Source organism: Phycodurus eques, chromosome 8, assembly GCF_024500275.1.
Source record: "Phycodurus eques isolate BA_2022a chromosome 8, UOR_Pequ_1.1, whole genome shotgun sequence".
NCBI lineage: Eukaryota > Metazoa > Chordata > Actinopteri > Syngnathiformes > Syngnathidae > Phycodurus > Phycodurus eques.
The window spans coordinates 17,035,880-17,057,954 of record NC_084532.1 but is presented as its reverse complement, the minus strand read 5'-3'; the positions used below and the strand labels follow the sequence as shown (position 1 = coordinate 17,057,954).

Here is a 22,075-nt window from a genome sequence, read left to right as displayed (position 1 = left end):
TTTAACTGATGCTCTAGATTTTTATTGCATCAGTAGTGTCTACACATGCATTAGAGTGGGATAAATGTTAATTGACTGTCACTAAAAAATGCTTCTTTAGTCAAATGTTTCGGAGACTTCATTTTAACATGACATACTTAATGTGAGACTGCAACAGTCGCTGACGCTAAATGTGGTGCTTTCAAGTGCACCTCTCCCGAGGCCCCAGTCCTATTTCCCTCAGCGCTCAGGAGGCTTGGCCTGTGGCAGCGGCCATCACGGAGTACATCAACGCTTACTTCAAGGGTGGACAACTCAATCAGTGAGCTTGAAGTTGCTTTCTTTGAGAATGACGTAATTCTAACAACTTCTTTGCTGTTAATGGACTATAAAAAAAAAAAATCCTGTCGTTCCTCTAGGTGTCTTGTGAAGATCACAGGTGACCTGACCATGTCCTTCCCAGCAGGCATCACCCGCATTTTCACAGCAAACCCCAACGTCCCTGTGCTCAGCTTCCGACTGGTCAACATTTCCAGAATAGACCACTTCTTACCAAATCAGAAGCTTCTCTTCAGGTCATTTAGTGTTGTTGTTTTTTTCACCTACATGCATTCTGTTATGTTGTGCAGTTCAGAACGAACAGCCTCTATCTGCACACAGTGATCCGTCTCAGAGTGACCCGGACGCCCGAGACTTCTGGTTCAACATGCAGGCCCTGCAGGTCTACTTGCAGCGGGAAGCTGAACTCAACCCCAAGGCCTCTTACTACAACATTGGATTGCTCAAATATCAGGTCACCATCAGACACTCTAAATCTTCCAATTCTTTGTGCTGCACACTCACTGGCCACCATATTAGCTGTGCCATCTAATGGAATACAGCAAACAGTTCTATGAATAATTCAGCCTTTATCAACAGCTTTGTATTGATTGACATCGTTTATTATTGTGTGGTGTGGAAGAACACTGTGCCATACTCAGATGACTTTCTGTTTCGGGACAATAAGCTAGAACCCCCTCTCAGTATGATGCAGCAGATCTCCCTATACTGTGGCCCTATTGTTGTGATCGATGAGTGTACAGTATATTGCCTTGTCTTCATAACGATCAATCCGAGAGGTTATTTCTAACATTTTGTCCCTCTCATTTACTGTATATTAGTGAGGTAACCAGAACAGTGCTTCCCTTCAAAGGCAGAATGTTAGGCACAACTCGGCCCCACTGTCCAATTAGTGTACCTTTATAAAGGGTTTGTATTTATTTGTATGTATGATAGGGTTAACAGTGACATTATAAACTCTAAACTGTCCGTGATGCTGCATTCACTATTACGGTGGTTCTCAAACTCTTTACACCAAGTACCACCTAAAAAATACTTGGCTCTCCATCGTACCACTATAACGACAATAACATTAAAATACAGCAGCATACAGTTCATTAAAAAATGACGCAGAGGTTGTGTTCCTAAAAAGTACATTATTAATTAATATTATTGTAATTCACTGTAACAGTATGCACAGTTTTGAAGGGACTGGACTTCATGATTTCAATTACAGTGGGTGTAGGTATTGCACACCACCATCGTGCTGCGATGCATGCATGGAGCTACACGTTTGCAGTAAAAAAGAGTGTGCGTGTCACGCACGCGCACACACAGTCACTTGTATTATACCGCTACTAAAAATAACCCCAAAAGTTACATTGTTTAATATAAAAGGACACTATTGCTGTTCCATTTGGCAAGATCGTTGTACCTTTTGAGTAAAATAATAATAAGAAAAAAATATTCAAGTAATCTTGAAAATATCTGGAACAGGTTAATTTGGCTTATATTTATCTCTGAGCTCCCTCCACTTTCTAATCATTACTCTCCTACATAAAGTTTCAAGTCTTATACGATGCACCTTGATTGAAATTTTTCATATTTCATATCCATATTGAATTCCATATGATTTCTAATTTAGTGAAATCCTTTAGACTCACTTTTCCAGTAGATGTCGCTCTATTGTTACTCTCTCTACTCACCCCTCCTGATTCCTACAGTTCAATATGTGTGGAGGAGTCATTATTATTAGTCTATTATTATTATTATTATTATCCACTGATGGCAGCTATAAGTGAGTGAGCTCAACTCCCGTTTCATGGTGTGAATTCCTGAATAAAGTTCACTCTATAACCTCCTTCATATTTATGTAAACAGCTAGGAGCTTTCAGACTAATGTCAAGCTAATTAGTTGCATAGGACTTGACTCTTAGCTGGGGTCCGGAGCTAACTAATTGTCTCAACCAGCAGTGATGAAGACTTAAGGCTTCTTTAGACTCATGAGGGCAGCGACCGCGCTGACGTCAATGCGGCTATCCCGCGTGCAGTTTGCCTTTATACTCGAGCGCAGCCCACACGCAACAGTTCTTTACATTTGCGAGATGCCGTCTCCTGTCAAATGAAAGTTACTATTATTACAAATTGCTTTTTTTTTTTTTTATTGAAATGTTTGTTGGTGCAGTTTCTAAAGGTGACTGGTATTTTAAAATTGTTTATAATAAATGTTTCCTACCACGTGACAGGGTGCATACATTTCTATATATCATCTTTATCTACTCTAAAAACACCTTTTTATAGAAGGAACACACAGTATTTTGACAAACTAACTTTATGGCCTAACGTCGGCCAATAAATAACACAAACAGCAACCATCACAAAACACCAAACATTTGTAAACACACACACAAAACAGAGACCAAACAGAATAGAATAGAAAAGAACGTTATTATTATAATCACTGTCATAGGAACAGTGATTATCAGTTAGGCATCTCACAATTTGCAGCATTGAGGTAAAACAGAAGCGTGCAATTATCAAAGAGACAGTTCTTTAAAGAACATACAGTTATTGACATTTGAGAAAAAAATCCATATTATGATATGGTAGTAGTGTGATTGTTTACATTTAGGTATTGCAGCTTTTTAATTATTCTTTTATTTGTTTTATTTAATAACGGCAGCCCGTCCTTCACTTTCTTTTTCTCACGCTGCTTTCAATCAACCTTGTGAGCTACCTACACAGGCACACGCTAAATGTGGACGCTAATAGGCAGGCAAAACATGGACTGGCCTTTCAGTGATAAGGACGTTCTCTATATGAACAGATTGGATAACGATACACTACAAGGGCTCTCGATCTGACACTATAAAGTGAAGGGAAACCCATACAATATGATCATAGTTAAGTGAACAATGATAGACTAGGAGATTATTCATTTCAACTCATTTTCTGGCCACTTTATATTGAATTTGCTCGTATTTTATTTGTAAAGGGGGGAAAAACAAAAACTAATACAAACAAATCATTTAGGCTGAGGCCGCCCTAAAATAGGCCAAATGACGCCACTGCTGGACACAAATGTTAAGTAAAAATTGTACCTAAATAAATCTTTGAAAACAAACACCTTTAAAAGATTCAAAATGCAAATGATTTGAACTTAGGTAAATACAACTATTGGATTTTTAAAAAAAAGTTTAAGGCACTGTAAAAATATGTACAATTTGAACATTTAATTCAGGGATTCTTTCACATACCAGGGAGCCCGCGTACGACTATTGGCACTTGTACCACGGTTTGAGAACCACTGCACTATAAGATTTATAATAAGATTATTATATCTTTAACCTGTATGTGTGTGCATGTCTGTGTCCTTGTGGAAAAGCGGTGGTTGGAGTTGACCTTTTTTTTTTTTGTAGCGCTTTGAGTTGCATTTTATTTTGTATAAAAAACACTTATAAATAAAGTTTGATTGATTGCTTGTTTGGTAAAATGACATTAACTGAGATAACGTGTCAGAGATTAGTGATGAATAATCTACTACTCCTATTTGTAACAGATTTAATGTCTCATACCATTTTATGTTTTTGCAATAAATAATGGTAATGACCTGTTCTGGATCGTATTTCAACCAAATGATAATGCTGTTAATGTGCGTGCAGGTCTCTTCTCAGGATCCAGCCCGGGCTCCTCTTCTGCTGTCGGCGGAATGCCAGCGCAGTGGCACAGTGACCCGGGTGTCTCTCGACTACCATTGTTGTCCCGTCACCGCGCCGTCCACTCAGCTCACCGCTGTCCAGGTGCTGCTGCAGTTGGACCACACTGCGGCCGACCTGCAGTGTCAGCCGCCTGCCTCCTGGTGAGCGAACGCTGCTAGGGATTGAGAATTGAAAGATAATCTTTACACGGCCGCGTCATTGAGCTGGATGACTATTACACACAGGCACAGAGAGGCATGTTTTATTTTGTTAAAAGTAACTACATATACATTTTAACTCTTTATATATATATATATATATATATATATATATATATATAAATTCTCATTTGGTCTGTCTCATTGTTGGTTCACTTGACTGCACATCCCTGCAAAGTATTACAAATAAATGATTGGCCATAGTGATCAGGAACTGGCAGACTCCCAGGTGGCATTGCACACCGTCAACATGCTGACCCTTAACTGTGAGCGTGTGGACCTGTGTGTTAGACAATCCACTGAATGCGTTTGTTTCGCGGGCTGGTCTAGAAGCTAAAAATAGCATCCGCAGATGGCACCACTGCGTCTTGACTATGAAGGAGAGAAGGTCAAAGAGTCAGCGAGTGTTTTTGCGGCTCTGCAGGAACGCCGAGGAAAGACGTCTGCTGTGGAAGCTCGGCAACCTCTCGCCCACCAACCACAGCAAAGGTCAGAGCCGCTTTTCTCCTCTGCCGTTGAACAAGGACGGACGGGAACATAAGAGGGAGGAAGTTGAACATCTTGACACTTCCCCCGTACCTAATCTGCTTGTTGTTTCTTTTTTAGTTTATCATTAGCTTCTCTCAGAATTTCCTTGATTGGCTCTTCATCTGAGCATCACAAGCAAAGCAGATGTTCAGCCGCTCCTGGTCGAAATGCATCGGTCACTTTCTAAGCATGTTTTTCTGTGGCTGAGGCCTGTTTATGTGAGGTGGAATGTGGTGGCAAAGTAAATGTTTAACAGCATGCACGGGAGTCTGTATATTCTAATGGTTCTACACGTTCATATCGATATGCACTTATTATCTTAACAAAGATAATAATGATTGACTCTGTTAGAGGTGTCAATGCAGTGAAACCTCTAAAGTTGAACAGAATGAGTTTCCTGATGCTGTTCGACTTCCAATAATTGTTCCCACAGGGAAAAATGTACTGTATGTGTATACTGTATGTATGTCTCATACTGATGGACACACAGAGTGCTCCGCCTCTTAAACTTAGTGTGGGGATGTCAGTGCCTTGCTCAAGGGCATATTGACAGTAGTCAGAACGCAGACAAGCTTCTCTCCAACAACGAGTTGCCATTTTACGTGTTGTTTGCAGCGAGATGGATGAGCTACTGCTGCCCCAAAAATGTTTGCGTAGGAATTTGTGCCAGGATCAGAAAATCTTTAACTAATAATTATTATTTATGGTTTTGAGTAACACTTTGGCAATAGTTTCATACAAGTGTAAAAATAAATTGGCAACTGTGTAATAAAACTGATGAAACAAAAATAAAATAAAATAAATATTCTCACCTATTGGCATTTTGTAGGTAAAGATCGAATTAAGTGTTGCGTAAAATGTGCGTGTAGTTTAACATCTCCTTGGCAAAATGAATTGCCGTATGTAAAAATACAGTGAAACCGACACTGAGCCCTGCCGTGAATAGCGAAAATCTCGGTCGAATTGCCGCCGACCCAGAAAGGCTTGTAATTGCCTATAAATGCCACATGATGGCGGCAAAACCTTCTATTAGGAAAAAGCGATGGCCTGACTAACTGAAGCGCCCACCTCACTTTAAGGTGGTGCCAAAGCAATAGTTTTTTGTATTACACAGTATCTTTGGGCTGAGCACAAAAATAGCGAATGAGTGACTTTTTTTTTTTTAGCAAATATGGATGATAAGTTCCCCCCAAAAAATGTGCTAATGGGCTGCTTTCACGAATGCCGAAGCGTGGCTACACGGGGTTCACTGTATGTTTAACATTCAGTCTAGCTCTGTGTTTCTCAAACCTTATTGACTCATGGAACATAAATGACATAAAGAAAATCGTACAGCGCACCACCAAAAAGTCACTAAAAGTGGAAGCACGGGTTAATTATGTACCTTTGCCAACTGTTGGTAGAGCATCTCATTGTTCCGCCTGTCACCGTATGTTGCTGGCATGGATAGATGAACAAAGAGTAATTTTTTCGTAGTTTCTGCGGTTATCAGCCTTTTCTTATCTGCTTTTTTTGGTGCTACTCTTCTGTTGTGGTGTTACGAGGAAAAAACGAAAAGTATGGAGTAACTTCTTTGGATGCTCACCATCTCATATTTTACAACCATTGAGGCGTTCGACTTTAGAGGTTCAGATGCATTTTTATTATCATGGTTGTTTACAGTGGAACATCTTCCTGAAAGAAATTTTGGGGACATGATTACCACGTCTTAAACTGAAGCCGCAGATCCGACTAGATTGTGCGCCATCTCTACCCGTCTTCCAGGCTCGGGGACCCTGTGTGCCAGCTGGCAGTGTTTGGAGGTCCCCCACGGCCCCCCGCCCAACCTAGCTGTTCAGTTCGTGGGCTCCGGGGCTTCGCTGTCGGGCATGGACGTGGAGCTGGTCGGCAGCCGCTTCCGCATGTCGCTGATCAAGAAGAGATTCGCCACAGGTGACACTTCCAGTGACATTTTCCATTTGCCACCACGTTACAATAAACGGTGTATAAATTGCTTTCTAAGCCATTAATAAACAGTGCAAAGTACAACTAAAATGTTACAACTTATTGCTGATTTGAAACTGAAAAATGGAGCATTACTGTATGTTGTAATATTTAATAATGTGCCATCTCCTTTTGTAACTTATGAAGGCATATTAGTGTCACATTGGAAAGAAAAAAATTACTGACAGGATAAAGTTGCACTAAATGTTGCATTTTGTTCATTAAAAATGTTATTTTCATGAGAATAGTCATATTAGTTTCTAATTTTAACAAAACACAAATATTAAGATCTTATAAATTCAAATATTGAGTCAGTGACTTGTTTCATGGATGGTCGATAACAAATGTGACATATTTTCTCACTACTTTTCCACCTTGCCGTGTGCCCGACAGGAAAGTACATGGCAGGCTGCACCCTGTGAACACCGTGACAGTGTGGCTCTGAGAAGTTTTCCACCGTGGACGTCGAGGCGCATTCACCGGTCATCGTTGAAGGACCACAAGCACTTAGTTGTGACAGTGTATTTACTGCTACGTTAAGACCAAGCCTCGTTTTCAATTGTGCGTTGTCTCCTCTTTTCCTGGAGGAAAGTTCGTCATCTTTGTACCACTGGACTGCAAACTAAGCTAAACGTCAAAGCTGACTCGCTATACAAGGAACCAAGTAATAAATAAGTTAAGCATATTGTGAACTGCAATTTAACTTTTTGTTTTTTTTTTCTTATTGATGTAAAGAGTACTGAGTCACTGGCATACCCTAAATGATTAAACGGGGTCATTGTTAATCATTTTCTCAGCTTAAAAAAAAAAAAAAAAAAAAAAAGCACTGTTTGTATATGTGTTTGTTCCAAAAAAGAGGATTAGATAAGTCTTTGGTTAACACCAGTTTATTATTATTACACATTGTGACCAAGTACAAAATACGTCTGAATTAAGCAGTTTACCAAACCACCATGTGTCCTTGGCCTAAATAAAGTCGAGGTTTAAAGTGACACAAAATAAGGGTTCAGTATACTTGTCAGAGGACCCAAATGTAGTTCAATAAAAAAGAAGAATCATAGGCCAAAGATCTTCGAAAACATTCAAAACAACACCCAGAAATTAGCTTTTCCAACGCACTTGAAGGCAAATGACTGACAGGAACATATTTCAAAAAGCCTTAAATAAGTCAGTACAAGAGTGGAGGGGTGAAAAACTGAATCGAGTGAACACGAAGAATAGTTCATCTAACTAAGAACTACTCTTCATACGTCAAACAAATGACTCACGCAGTCTAGTCAGTTACGAAACACTTTGTTCAGATACAATGAGGAGAAATGAGGCCACAGAACACACATTTTCTACGTCAGATAAAGATATACTGAATATATAATTTAGTGAAATGGTAATCCTCCGCAAAGGTGCTCTGTAATTCTACTGTAATCCCAAATGGGCCTCTTCGGCGCCGGATGGTCTTCATCCCGCTGAAGATGCTGACTTGCTACGACAGGTCTGCAGTGGGCGGGCGGGCGGACACGAGAACTATTTACAGCTCACGCCATTGTGGATCAAACCTGTTACCTGTTACATTATTTGAGCCCACTGGAACACACCCGAGAAATCTATTGAGGTAAACGGCGGTGACTCACCCCTCGGTTACCCAAATGGCACACAGGACTAGATCTGCTGCGAATGTATGGAAAGCCGTTTGAGCATTTATTCGCTAACCATCCAAAGGTCCATGTACTAGTATGCTCTTTGTCCTCACAAGTAAGAGGATTCAGCGCATTAGTAGAACGACTATTTTACTAGTAATGTTTTTTCCCCACAGTATTGCTTGTTGGCAGATCTAGTTCCATGTTGGTAGTTTGGATAACCACACCCCCTCTGGCCCCTCACACATAAAACTACAATGGCCAAGTTTCTGAGGGTGAGGTCCTTTGGGTCCATCGGTTGCATGTTCATCTTTTTCATTTTGTGAGGTGCAGAGGCAACGAGGAATACACACACGCACACACCTCCACTTTCGCTGTGTGAAAGGTGCTCTGAATGAGGTTTGCAGACGATACATTCGTAGTGCGGTCGAGGCACAGCTGAGGGACAGGCTGACATCTGCAGTGATGGGGTCCACGTTAGCAATCTAAGGCACTCAAATGACACCATGGCACAGCTAATTGAAGTCAAACAAACAAAATTATAATAATAGAATTAAAACACATGAACACCGCACACACAAAGTTACAAACCCCATGAAAAATGGACTGCACAAACTCATTCACAGTTGCACAAAACAAAAGGAGAATTTCAGATGCGTGTTGTGAGTTGAGATTGCTGCTGAGGAGAAAAAAAGGCAGCGCTGTTAACGTTGCCGCCAAATCGACCTGGGACAAATGTACATGAGCGGAGGACGCGCCGCCGGCTGAGCGGAACGCCCTCACATCTCCTGCAGAGGGTGGCTCATTTCGATGCGCTCCCGCTTGACGGCCGGCTCGCTCCGGGACACGTCGGCGTCGCTGCCCAGGTCGCTCATCTCGTCGGAGAAGGACACGTCTGACGGACCGGAAAGGCTTCATTAAAATTCCATTCAACTTTTAAAAACTAACATTCACATCCAGCAAGGGTGCGAATGATGAACTGCAATACAGCAGGGGGGAACACTACATACAGTACTGTGCAAAATTGGTTCACCATTTCATTTGCTGTATTAGCAATGCCATAATTACAGGAATGTATGTCACTTGGTAAAGCACATACAGTTCTCCTCTGCCAGGGCTAAACTGATGAAAGTGTGTGTATGTGTGGGGGGGGGGGGGGGGGGGGGGACAATAAAAGCACTATTCAATATTCATCAAAAATATATTTCCTGTATCCGTACCTTTATCCAGATTGACACCATTTTTTTCCCTTGTCTCATGCAGCACCCATTAGTGGAAATAGTTTTTGCGCAAATGTTTGGGTTGGTCCATAATCATTCTCTGATTATTCGGGCATTTAGCAAATTTTGGTAATTCTAATTGGCCTAAAACAAGAAAAGGTTAGTCTGTTATCATGTCAGACAGGAAGACAAAATGTCTGTTTTTGATATCCTTCCACAAGCTTCTTGTAATAGTTGCCAGAAGTTTTGTCCCATTCCTTCCTCACGGAACAGGTGTAACGGAGCGAAGTTTGCAGGCCAACTTGCTCCCACGTGCCTTTTTTAGGTCTGCCCATAAATTTTCAATAGAATTGAGATCAGGGCTTTGCGATGGCCACCCCAAAACAGTGACTTTTATCCTTAAGCCACTTGTTACCCGGTTTGGCAGTTTGCTTCGTGTCATTGTCCATTTGGAAGACCCATTTGCGCCCAAGCTTAAACTTATTGAGATGTTGCGTCAGTATTTCCACGTTCTTTCCTCATAACCCATCTGTTTTGTGAACTGTACTCGTCCTTCCTGTGCTAATAAAACCTCACAACGTGATGCCGCTTTCACGGTATTTCAAAGTTGGAATGGTGTTCTCAGGCTTGCAAACTTCCCCCTTTTTCCTCCAAACGTAACGAAGCTCATTATGGCCAAACAGTTCAACCCATGGCGGTAAATTATAATTGTAATTGTTAACATTGTCAACATTGTTGTTTTTTTTATTGTAAAATCCCTGAAATATGAAAACAATTAGCTGTAAAGTATTTTCAAAAAAGAAAGTATATATATTTCTGCCCCCCTTTTGGTCCCTTGTGCACTGCTGGGTCAATATTTAATATACCATGGAGTTGTCCATCCATCCATTTTCTGTAGCACTTTATCTTCACAAGGGTTGTGGGCGTGCTGTAGCCTATCTCAGCTATCTTTGGGCGGGAGGCGGGGTACACCCTGAACTGGTCGCGAGCCAATCGCAGGGCACATAGAAACAAACAACCATTCGCACTCACAGTCACACCTACGGGCAATTTAGAGTCTTCAATCAACCTACCACGCATGTTTTTTGGGATGTGGGAGGAAACCCACCCAGGTATGGGGAGAACATACAAACTCCACACCAGGCTGGGCCGGGATTTGAACCCCAGCCCCCAGAACTGTGAGGCAGATGCGCTAACCAGTCCCAACCGTGCCGGCCCATGTAGTTGTAGATTATTAAAGGCGGGGGGAAAAAAAACAAAAAACGTACAAATTTATAATCAAAACAAAAAGTCCATCCCAGACCTTCAGAGTTTTCAACTTTAAGGTCAATTCAACCCACAATATAACTAACAGCAGGTTTAACCAAATAGAGGAAAAACAACCAAATGAAAGTAATAATTCAAATATTATTAAAGGTCTCTCAATACTGTAAATGCTCATCTGTCCGACTGTACAGCTGTAAAAATCAAAATGAATGCTATGAAAAATGTTCATAAAAACAGACTTTTGCACAGTACTGTATATTTATACGGTAGTATTTATCTACTGTATATATATATATATATATATATATATATTTTTTTTTTTTTCAATTATTATTATTACCTTTTTCCATGAGTGAAGGCATCATGGAACTCAGGTCACTGAACTGTAATTTAAGAGAAAGAGGACAGTGAGTGTGTGAACAAAGCAGATGTTAGCGTGAGCAGAGTTTCCCACACCTCCCCCATGACAGCGATTGGCGTCTCTCCAGTTGCCTGAGCCACGCGGTGCTCCACCAGGTAGAACATGTACTCGTCGTACAGCAGGCGGATCAGGTGGAAGGAACCAAAACTGGCAGCGCTGCGCAGAGTCAGGTCTCTAATCACCATGGAGCTGTGTGTATGTGTGTGTTGGGGATAGCGGGGAGACCAAAGGATAGCACCATTTGATGAGTCATTACAATGTCTCTGGGGTTGATCGCAGCATTGACACCAGCTCCCGCACTTCACGCTCAACCCCCTTCTCACTGTTTTTTTGTGTTAGTTTACTGTTATCCGCTGTAAAGTGTCTTGAGTATCCTGAAAAGCTCGATATAAAGTTTCATGTTTTATTATTATTATTACAACAAGTACAGTAGCTTTCTTCCATGAATTTAGAACATTTATGAGAGAAAATTTGGGGACAATGCATAACATCAGTTGACAATAGAGCTGCACGATTAATATTAACAATTCATAATATCAATATTGTAATCACGATTATTAATCACAATGATTCCTCATTTTAGGGAAAAAATCTTTATTTTTATTTAACTTTTATTTAACTACCTAAATGTGCTATTACAAAGTGCAATCATTAATTGCAACTTAAAGGAAGAAAATACAGTCAATGCATAAAACTGCAATAACATTAGGCTGTAAGCACCTACAGCCCCAATTCCAATGAAGTTGGGACATTGTGTTAAACATAAATAAAAACAGAATACAATGATTTGCAAATCATGTTCACCCTATATTTAATTGAATACACTACATAGACAAGATGTTTAATGTTCAAACTGATCAACGTTATTGTTTTTAGCAAATAATCATTAACTTAGAATTGTATGGCTGTAACACGTTCCAAAAAAGCTGGGACAGGTGGCAAAAAAGAAAGTTGAGGAATGCTCACAAACACAACCCCATAGCATCACAGATGCTGGCTTTTGAACGTTGCGTCCATAACAGTCCGCATGGTTGTTTTCCTCTTTGGCCCGGAGGACACGACGTTCACAATTTCCCAAAACAATTTGAAATGTGGACTCGTCGGACCACAGAACACTTTTCCACTTTTCATCAGTCCATCTTAGATGGGCTTAGAGAAGCCGGTGGCGTTTCTAGGTGTTGTTGATAAATGGTTTTTGCTTTGCATAGTGTGCCAGTTTCAAGTTGCACTTACGGATGTCGCGCCGAACTGTATTTACTGACATCGGTTTTCCGAAGTGTTCCTGCCACATCGATGTCGGTTTTTGATGCAGTGCCGCCTGAGGGATCGAAGGTCACTCGCATTCCATGTTTGTTTTCGGCCTTGCCGCTTACATGCAGTGATTTCTCCTATTATGGACCGTAGATGATGAAATCCCTAAATTCCTTGCAATTGTACATTGAGGAACATTGTCCTTAAACTGTTCCGACTATTTTCTCACGCACTTGTTCACAAAGAGGTGAACGTCGCCCCATCTTTGCTTGTGAATGACTGAGCAATTCAGGGAAGCTCCTTTTATGCCCAATCATGGCACCCACCTGTTCCCAATTAGCCTGTTCACCTGTGGGAGGTTCCAAACAGGTGTTTGACGAGCATTCCTCAACTTTCTCAGCCTTTTTTTGCCACCTGTCCCAGCTTTTTTGGAACGTGTTGCAGCCATAAAATTCTAAGTTAATGATTATTTGCTAAAAACAATAAACTTTATCAGTTTGAAGATTACATATCTTATCTTTGTAGTGTATTCAATTAAATATAGGTTGAACATGATTTGTAAATCATGGTATTCTGTTTTCTTTATGTTTATGTTTAGTCATGGTTCCATATGTTTTATGGAACCATGAATTTGGCTCTTTACCAGAAAATGTCTATTCTTGGAAGATGATTTTTTTTCTTGAAAAAAAAATACGAACTTAGTCCCATAATACAATGGGTTTTTCTCCTAGAAATAAAATACTATTGTTGAAATATTAGGACTTTATAAAAAGATTTTTTCTCCCCAAGAAAAATTGTAATATAAACACCTTCCTTATTACTTTATGTTAGTGTTGTATGCTATTATTGTATTCATTTATTTTTAATACACCTGTTCTTGTAATGTACTATACCTGTAGAAGGACCATTTAAGCAGAAACTGCCGCGCTGCCTTGGGGAAGCTTGGGCTGCCCTGGTGGGGCTTGAGGACCAGAGAGACCACATTGTCCAGCCAAGTGGCCCACTGGTCCAGAGAACTCTGCTGCTGCAGGGTGACTTTAAAGTCCTGCTCCAGACGCTGAACCACGCTCTCGTCGCACTGACACACCCACGACGCCTGCTCCTGTTCCAACCGCGACGCACAACACAGTCAACAAGAGTGAAGCACACAGAGTGTTAAAACACTGACCATTAAGTAGCTGTCCACAACCTGCACGTTAGCAAAGTCGACCCGGTTGAGGTCGGACAGCATCTGGTTGATCTGTGAGGTGTTCTGGAGGACGGCGCGCGCTGCCTGGGCCAGGTGGTTCAGGCTGGTGTAACGTCTCAGCGTCTGCGCAAAGGCACTGACCACCGCCACCTACACGCACACACACACACACACACACACACACACACAGTTCAAATAATTTAAAACCGGACCCGACATGTTTTCTTTGGTTGTCTCACCACATTATTGGTATCAGTCAACATGTATACAATTTGTTTCCTTATGCAAATACATTTCTTCAGACATTTTTGTCAAAAATAGCCTCTCTATAGGAATTAGAACAGCGCCTGTTTCAGTGTAGGCCTGTAAAGTGAACGTGAACAAAAGTGGGTTTCCAGTCACCTTAGTGCGGATGATTTCTTGAGGAAAGCTGGTCATGGCGTTCGTCAGCCATCCCTCCAGACTCTTAGCGAAGTTCCTGATGGCTTGAGTGAGAGTGCCTGCAGGAAAACAACAGGTTGAGTAGAAAATCCGCTTGTTTCATTCACAATAAGAGTGAAGTGATGGCAACCGACTGCAATAAAGATTCCTTAGTAATATGATGATAGAATATCTGAGGAGAATCTACTGACTGGGAACAGGACGTAGCACATCCGGGATCAGGATCTCCACCAAGGCCTGGTAGAGGATGTGATCACAGCTTCTCATCCATAGTCGAACTGGTTCATATTTACACAGATTTACCAGCTTCTCTCTCGGCAGCACACCCTCCAGTTCGTCATCACTGCACGCAAATGAGACAAAACATTCCAGGTTAACAATGAAGATATGGCATGTGGTCAAATTGTAACATCATCATAGTTTGTGGTTTTGTGAAAATCATTCAAATCTGATCTTGAAAAGGTGAAATGATTTCACACTTTCTGTAAGAACCGGCATTTCCCCCTTTGTCTTGTGTCACTGTCCTGTATAAAGTTGCACCAACAAGAAATGGAAGGAGTAACGCTGGCACGACAATTTTCTTCCTTTGGCAGTAATATCAGTGGTGGAACAGAGGCACGACAGCATCTGTGTGTAAGAGGATGTGGCAGCGACCGTAATGTACTGTGAAGTTCATCACCCGAGACTCACTTCTCCCGCAATAGAACATTTCATAATGACCTGAACTGATGACTAAAAAAAAAAAACTTGCGGTTGCGGTTTATTTTATTTTCATTTTTTCCCCATTTAAAAAAAAAAAAAATCTTAATGATGGAGGGGGCCACAATTTTTCATCAGTACTACCAGAGGACCACATCGCGCACTTACTGACCAGATGTATGGAAAAAAAGTTATGTTAAAATAAGATGTAAAATACATTTGTCTGTTTTTATTGAACCAATGTTCATCACAGTAGCTTAATATATTTTATGCTCAAATACATGTACAGTATAAAAGATCCACACTTCAACAACAAAGGGTTTGAAGCAAACAACAAAATAACCACATATTATGATTTTTTTTATTCCAGTACAAAGCGCTGTCATGCACAAAAATTCGCATTCAAAGATGGCACAAAACTGCTTGACAGGAACCCAACATTCAGTGATTTTGTGCAGTTTTTCACAAAAATCAAATCACTCAATTTTTTTATATTATACTGTTTGCGCTGAAAGTCATCCCCAAATTATGAGGCCTACACGAACTTTGCAGTTGTGTGCATTACAGTAACCGCCTGATCATTTCTGTTGTATGCTAAGCTAAACTAAGCTAAGCTAAGCGTTACCTGTCATCTCACCAGATTTGTAAAATGCTAGTGTGCTCCTCCTGTTAATAGTGCAAAACAGTCTCCTTCTCCAAGAGCCTCCGTTTGCCTTGTGGGACTCATTAACGCAACCTATAAACTGCTTCCCAGCACGGTGGATGACTGGTTAGTACATCTGCCTCACAGTTCTGGGGACCGGGGTTCAAATCCCGGCCCCGCCTGTGTGGAGTTTGCATGTTCTCCCCGTCCCTGGGTGGATTTTCTCCGGGCACTCCGGTTTCCTCCCACATCCCAAAAAACATGCGTGGTAGGTTGATTGAAGACTCTAAATTGCCCGTAGGTGTGACTGAGTGCGAATGGTTGTTTGTTTCTATGTGCCCTGCGATTGGCTGGGGACCGCTTCAGGGTGTACCCCGCCTCCCGCCCGAAGATAGCTGGGATAGGCTACAGCACAGCACCCCCATAACCCTTGTGAGGATAAAGTGGTACAGAAAATGAATGGATGGATAAACTACTTCCTATTCTTCTTCTCTGATAAAGGAGACCAAGTTGAAGCGCTGCTAAGCGATGCCTGCCATCTTGTGGTGAACAGTGGTATTATAACTTAAAACTAATGAGGTATGGTATGGTATTTTATAATTTTCCAAAAAATAAATAAGGGACCACTAAGAGTATTGGCTCTGGCCGCATGTGGCCTGCAGGTCACCAGTTGCCCATCACGGATCTAACTTAATTGAGCTGAACCTGTGGGTGTGAAGGGTAAATGGAGGGGATGTCATAAATTGTTGTAAAGAGAAGATCGCAACAAATATAACGTGTAATCATAGCTAATAATAAAAGCATGTCTCCTCTCCAGACAACGTTTAGTCAGTCAGAACCAAACTTGGGGCAGCATGATGGAATAGTGGTTAGCACATTTGAGGAAGTGCTATAAAAAAAAAAATTGATGGATAAATCCTATGGCATCCAGGAGTATAATTTAGGGTTGTTTTTTTAAATAATTTTAATCAGGTTGAGGTTTATAACTCAGCCCTTGGAAATGTTCTCGCTGTTAAACGGTCCCAGACTCCAAAGGTTTGAAAACCCCTGCTTTAAAAAAATAAAATAAAAATAAAAATTTCAAGCCTTGCTTACCTGTTGGGGATGGTGGTGCTCCCGTCACTTGATGGTGCTGTTGAGCACCAAAAGGTCTGCCAGAGTTTCTCAATGTAGTGGAACTGGAGGTTCATCACCACATCCAGAGTGGCCTGCAGGGAGGGGAGGAGGAAGAGAAGCGAAGAGAAGAGGGAGTGAGGGCGGGGAAACATTGAGAGGTGAACCATGGCAACCAGACACACAACACAGATCCTACAGGCAGCTCCCGCTCACTGTGGGCCCCGGGTGCTTCCATGGCGAGCCAGCGGCAACGTAGCACATCAATCATGGGCACCATCCCTAAAGGTCACGCTTAGGTTTCATCTCTACTTCAAATTTCAGCTGCATTTCCACACATTTCTGTGCCAGTGGCAACGTCACTTTTCCTACATATGTGTACATCTTGAAGCCAAAAATGAACACAGAATGTAATGTACAGTGGAGCCTGGTATTAAATTAACTTAAATGGGACACATAAGGAACTGAGGACAAGTGGAATCCCGCATCACCACAAATTTATACATCCAAAATGACAAGCCTCAGATAGAATAAACAGCAATAGATAAAGTAATCATTTTGCTGAGCTGTTATATAACACAGCAGATCTTGTTAATAGATTGGCAACAGTACAATGAATGTGTTAAGAGTCTCTCTGTCTCTCTCTCGCTCTCTCTGTCTCTCTCTCAGTGTGTGTGTCTGCATGTGTGCGTGTGTGACTGCCTGCCGCTGGTTCTTTTTACACAGCAGTGTAGGCTTCGATCGCAAGCTATGTTTTCACGATGACTTAGCTGTCACCATGGCAACCTTGTTTACGGTCGCCCCCAGCAACGGGTCAAACACAGAACTCCAAAACAAAACGGAGAATTCCCCATCTCCCTTTGAACAAGCGCATAGGTTCTGGCTTCACGGGGAAAACAACATGCCTTAAAAAGAAAGACAAAATCATACTAAGGAGCAAAAAGACATGATCCCATTCGTGGCCATGGTTTGAATATGTTCTGTGGCATAGATTCTAATGTAACTGTACACACTTCAACAAATTTTATTAAACAGCTACAGTCAATCTCGCTCTACTCTGCAGGGGAAAAAACAATACGGTTTCAAATGAACATTTATGGCCCTGTAACTAAAGGCAGATAAAGAGAAGCCTCTGCTAATGAGATAACAGGTCATGGTTGGCTCCAAATGAAGGGAACCAAGTCAGCAGCATGAACATTCAACACACTGGAGGCAAGAAGCGCTGTGAGAGCGGCAGACAAAGGCGAAAGGCCGCGAGCCTGTCCGCAGACAAGGCAACACAAAGGCCCATGGGGGGGGGGGCCACCACAAAGACACCAAGATATCCAGCCAGCACAGAGAAAGGTTAATTGGCATGTCTTGAAAGCTGCCCGTGGAAGAAAAGAAGATTGCAACAAAGGGAGTATGGGGAGGATGGACGAGGGGAGGCCGGTGATAATGCGATAAAGCACTTGGCTGCTTTAATCACACAAGCTCCTGTCTGTAAAGCCCCCTGATTGTAATGTTTCTTATTATTTCCCTTTTCATCCTATGGTGGAAGCTAATTCACAAATTCATGACTGAAGCCCTCAAGTGAATTATGCAATCATATGATGTCTGACAAAGCTAACAGAGCAGACACCTGGTCATGGATTGCTTTGCCATTTAACACTAAATCATCCACCCATCCATTTTCTGACCCGCTTCTGACCCGCTCACAAGGGTCGTGGGGGTGCTGGAGCCTATCCCAGCTATCTTCGGGCAGGAGGCGGGGTACACCCTGAACTGGTTGCCAGCCAATCGCAGGGCACACATAAACAAACAACCATTCGCCCTCACATTCACACCTACGGGCAATTTAGAGTCTTCAATCAACCTAGCATGCATGTGTTTGGGATGTGGCAGGAAACCGGAGTGCCAGGAGAAAACCCACACAGGTACGGGGAGAACATGCAAACTCCACACAGGCGGGGCCGGGATTTGAACCCCGGTCCTCAGAACTGTGAGGCAGACACTCTAACCAGTCGGCCACCGTACTTACTAAATCATTTAGTAGGAAAAAAATGCTTTACTCTGCCGCTCTGGAATCAAATATTAGGTTAAAGAAATACAGCCGCCATAATGATTATGCAGCATGACAGCTATGCAGTAATGACACAATCAGCCGACCTTTACACTCTCAGCATCATTTTAAACATGTTATTCAGTCTGCCATCAGTCGTGTGTGATTGTGGTGAAAAAGACAAACTGAAACAACAACAAAAAGGAACAAAATTTGCCTCTTAGCACCAAAAAACATTTCCCATGTACCTTAGCAGATGTGGTGGTTTGTAGTACAAAGTAAAGAATACTCTAAACTATACTACGGAAAGTCATTTGTGTTGTCAGTCGAGCCAAAAAGATGAAGCGTAAAACTTTACATTGCGTTAATCAGATCGCTGCTGCTCAGGGATGCGTAAGATCAACAAATTTCACTGTGCATTGTGCCAAATAAAGTACCTTTACCGCTACACTATATTAAGGGTTCTGACTTACTGGGATTTTGACAGTAGACATGACAACCACTTAATGCTATTCTGAGCCACCATCAGCAATCACAAATTGAACTAGGACCTACAAGGATATCAGAAGAGGGATAAAATCAGTCAATTTGAAGAGTTGTCAGGCACTACATCACTTGAAAACACTTGGTGGAGGGCATTTGTATGTTGTTAATTTCCGATTTTATGAGCAGAGTACATGCATGTGTAATCACAATACAAACAAGGTTAAAGTTGCGTGGGAGCCAAGCCCCCACAAAGCGCACCAGAGTAAGACACTAAATTCATTGATCGGTGGGGGGTCTTTTATTCATTCCGTTCCCAAAAACTGTTTGCTCATTCCCCAACTGGCTGAACATAACATACTTTGTAAGGAGTGAAGTTGTAAATGTCAGTGTTTGTTGTTTTAAAAAGCTCTTGTCCTTGCAAAATATTTATTGTGGCTTGAAAGATTATTATTTTAAAAAGACTCAGAACGTAAAGGACTACAGAAGATGTGACGATGCATGCCCGTCACCTACCTCGCAGTGGTCTCTGTAGAGGGTCTGCAGCTTCTTGATGTCGTTCATACTGATGCGCTCCGGTGGAGGCTGAGTGCCCACGTTGGGAGCGGGAAACTCCGGCAAGCTGTGGGCTGTGTCTGCACGAAGCACGTATGTTGACAGGTCATCACTTGTTTCTCTCAAACATGCATGGTTACAGATTGGATATAAGTAAGATTTTAAACTAATGGAAATGCTTGTGTGTATGTATACGCCAAACATAATACTGCAGGGAGAAACATAAATCTTCTCATGCACTGACCGATGTACTGTTGGTGGTGTTGGCTCTGAGCTGCAACAGATTGTTCCGGAGTGTTGTTACAGTGAGAGTTCACACACAGGTTGTCAGGCATTCCATCCACCTTCTGCAGAGGTTTGAACCTAAACAGACAGGAAAGGGCAGGATATTGGTTTGATAAAAATTGATGTTACAGTTGATGATTCCTGTTTTAGAATAAAACCAGAGCATGGAAGAAGCAAAAGTATAAATAAAAGAGGAAAAGAACTGATTGATAAACATCTCAAGCCTCAGATTACAGGATATGAAAGAAACACTTCAAGAAAATTAACCATAATCACCTAAAAAAAATTAACCGGGGAGCGGTAAATTTGAGGAAGATGGAGAGCTAAGAATGGTGACCTTTGTTTCTGATGGACAGGCTGCTGCCTCATAGCCATGTACTGGGTGTCCTCTTGCAGCCGGTTTAGTGGAGAGTCTGGCTTCACCCGGATGCCATAATAATGATATTTTGAGTTGCCTCTGGAACATTCAAAAGGCAGAAAGCATGTCATCAGAGTAATCACAGTCATGAGCATGTCGCTAATGCCCATAAGCATCGTCATACTCGTTACATCGATAAGAGCTACTTGATTAACGTTATCAGGAGCTTCGGCATAACAGGGGAAGGACAAACTTAAAGTCGTACCTGGTTCCAAGACGCCGTGTCCTGAGACCCATGAAGACAGGAGCGAATGAGCTTGCCAAAGGAGGCTGCGTTGACCGGATCCAGTTTCTGTTCCTGGCAATGCCTCAAGTAATGGTTATAGAGGGAGCACCGGGGCAGGCTCACACCCTCAGCGGTTTCGTAGTTGTCCAGCAGCCACTGAAGCTAAACATACACACAACACAGAATCACAATCAACCGATGGAGCAAGTCTGCAACGTAGAGGAGCCGTGGCTCTTGTCCTCTCACAACAATGACACACACACACACACACACACACACACACGGCAAAGGAAACATTTACATATTTTACAGGTGGTAACACCACAAACACCTCACCTAAAATATTAGTTCACCATCTGCACCCATCAAGTCACTGAAGGTCAGTTGCACGTGTGACTACACAACAGCAGTAATTTGTGTGAACATAAACTATTCATATTCACATGCCTAGACCAAGACAGCAGATGTAGTCTGAGGACGTTTCTCTGTGTTTGATATATTGACAGAGAAGAATCAGATCCTGGTGATCTGATCATTCAGACCATGGTGACTTGAGTGATCTTCAGTTGAATGTCATCAAGAGCTGCCTAACTGAAACACACTGAAACAGTGAAAACATTCTAAATTTTAATTAAACGCAAGTTGTTGCTCTGGCAAATGTATCTTGTATACGCTGTATCCTAACGTGCACTACTTTGTGTTGCTTTTAGCAATAATATTGCCTGGATTGTGTGTATTTTTAAATAATAGATAAGATATCTTGGTGGTCCAGAGGCACATTCATATTATGTTATAACAATTATACTGTCTGTGAAAATATTATATGCATTGTGTCATCAGAAGGACTACTTACTACTCAGCCTTGTATACATAGATGAGCTTAGAACTTTACACATCACAAAACAACATTTGGCAGTTGTGATTTGTCTGTAAAAGGACAGACTCACTGGTGCAATGCAACACACCCATTTAATGATCGGGTAAATGTGTCCAAGTTGTCTAAGCGTGCTTCAGCATGAAGGGCCAGGAAGAGCTGACTGTTCTGAGCCTGAATTAATCATTGTTTCACATTAAACATGAATATTTAGGGGATATCTACATACAACAAATCCATGCAGAGTGCAGGTTAACGTATTTTTGAAAGTGACAGCAAATGAAAGCAGATCAGGGATTCATAATATTGGGACAATAATGCATGACAGCGGGACAGTGTTGTGTCAGTCAAGCTATTGCAGTAGGTGGTGTGTTCAACTTTGCAAACACAGTAAAAGCACACCACCTACAGGATCAGCCACCGACCCCACCCCTCGTGTCGCTTTCAAAGAAACTTCCAGATGGACTTACATGGCTGTTGAGCAGGCTGCTTTTGTGACTTGCAATTCCTTCAGACTTTTGGAGGTTTTCAATCGCCATTTCAAGCTAAAGAAAGAAGGAGCATGCAAAAAAAGTTGGACACAGAAGGGGGA

At 41.8% G+C, this 22,075-nt stretch overlaps 2 protein-coding genes across 2 annotated transcripts in view; one reads left to right on the top strand and one right to left on the bottom strand.

Annotated features, from left to right (window-relative positions):
* fcho1 (FCH and mu domain containing endocytic adaptor 1) overlaps positions 1-7,400 on the top strand; it is a 52,854-nt gene extending 45,454 nt beyond the window's left edge. Inside the window, exons 21-27 of the mRNA XM_061684311.1 lie at positions 187-301; positions 399-554; positions 640-772; positions 3,960-4,156; positions 4,638-4,702; positions 6,506-6,673; positions 7,118-7,400. Coding sequence (XP_061540295.1) covers positions 187-301; positions 399-554; positions 640-772; positions 3,960-4,156; positions 4,638-4,702; positions 6,506-6,673; positions 7,118-7,146 — 863 coding nt within the window. The 3' untranslated portion in view covers positions 7,147-7,400. The remainder of the gene's footprint in view (positions 1-186; positions 302-398; positions 555-639; positions 773-3,959; positions 4,157-4,637; positions 4,703-6,505; positions 6,674-7,117) is intronic.
* A 201-nt stretch (positions 7,401-7,601) lies between these two features.
* Positions 7,602-22,075, bottom strand: part of rfx2 (regulatory factor X, 2 (influences HLA class II expression)) — a 28,502-nt gene continuing 14,028 nt past the window's right edge. The window contains 14 exon segments of the mRNA XM_061684047.1: positions 7,602-9,253; positions 11,185-11,227; positions 11,301-11,454; positions 13,410-13,618; positions 13,706-13,855; positions 14,108-14,205; positions 14,338-14,489; positions 16,584-16,696; positions 19,642-19,760; positions 19,925-20,043; positions 20,303-20,422; positions 20,589-20,626; positions 20,628-20,771; positions 21,954-22,028. Coding sequence (XP_061540031.1) covers positions 9,138-9,253; positions 11,185-11,227; positions 11,301-11,454; positions 13,410-13,618; positions 13,706-13,855; positions 14,108-14,205; positions 14,338-14,489; positions 16,584-16,696; positions 19,642-19,760; positions 19,925-20,043; positions 20,303-20,422; positions 20,589-20,626; positions 20,628-20,771; positions 21,954-22,028 — 1,650 coding nt within the window. The 3' untranslated portion in view covers positions 7,602-9,137.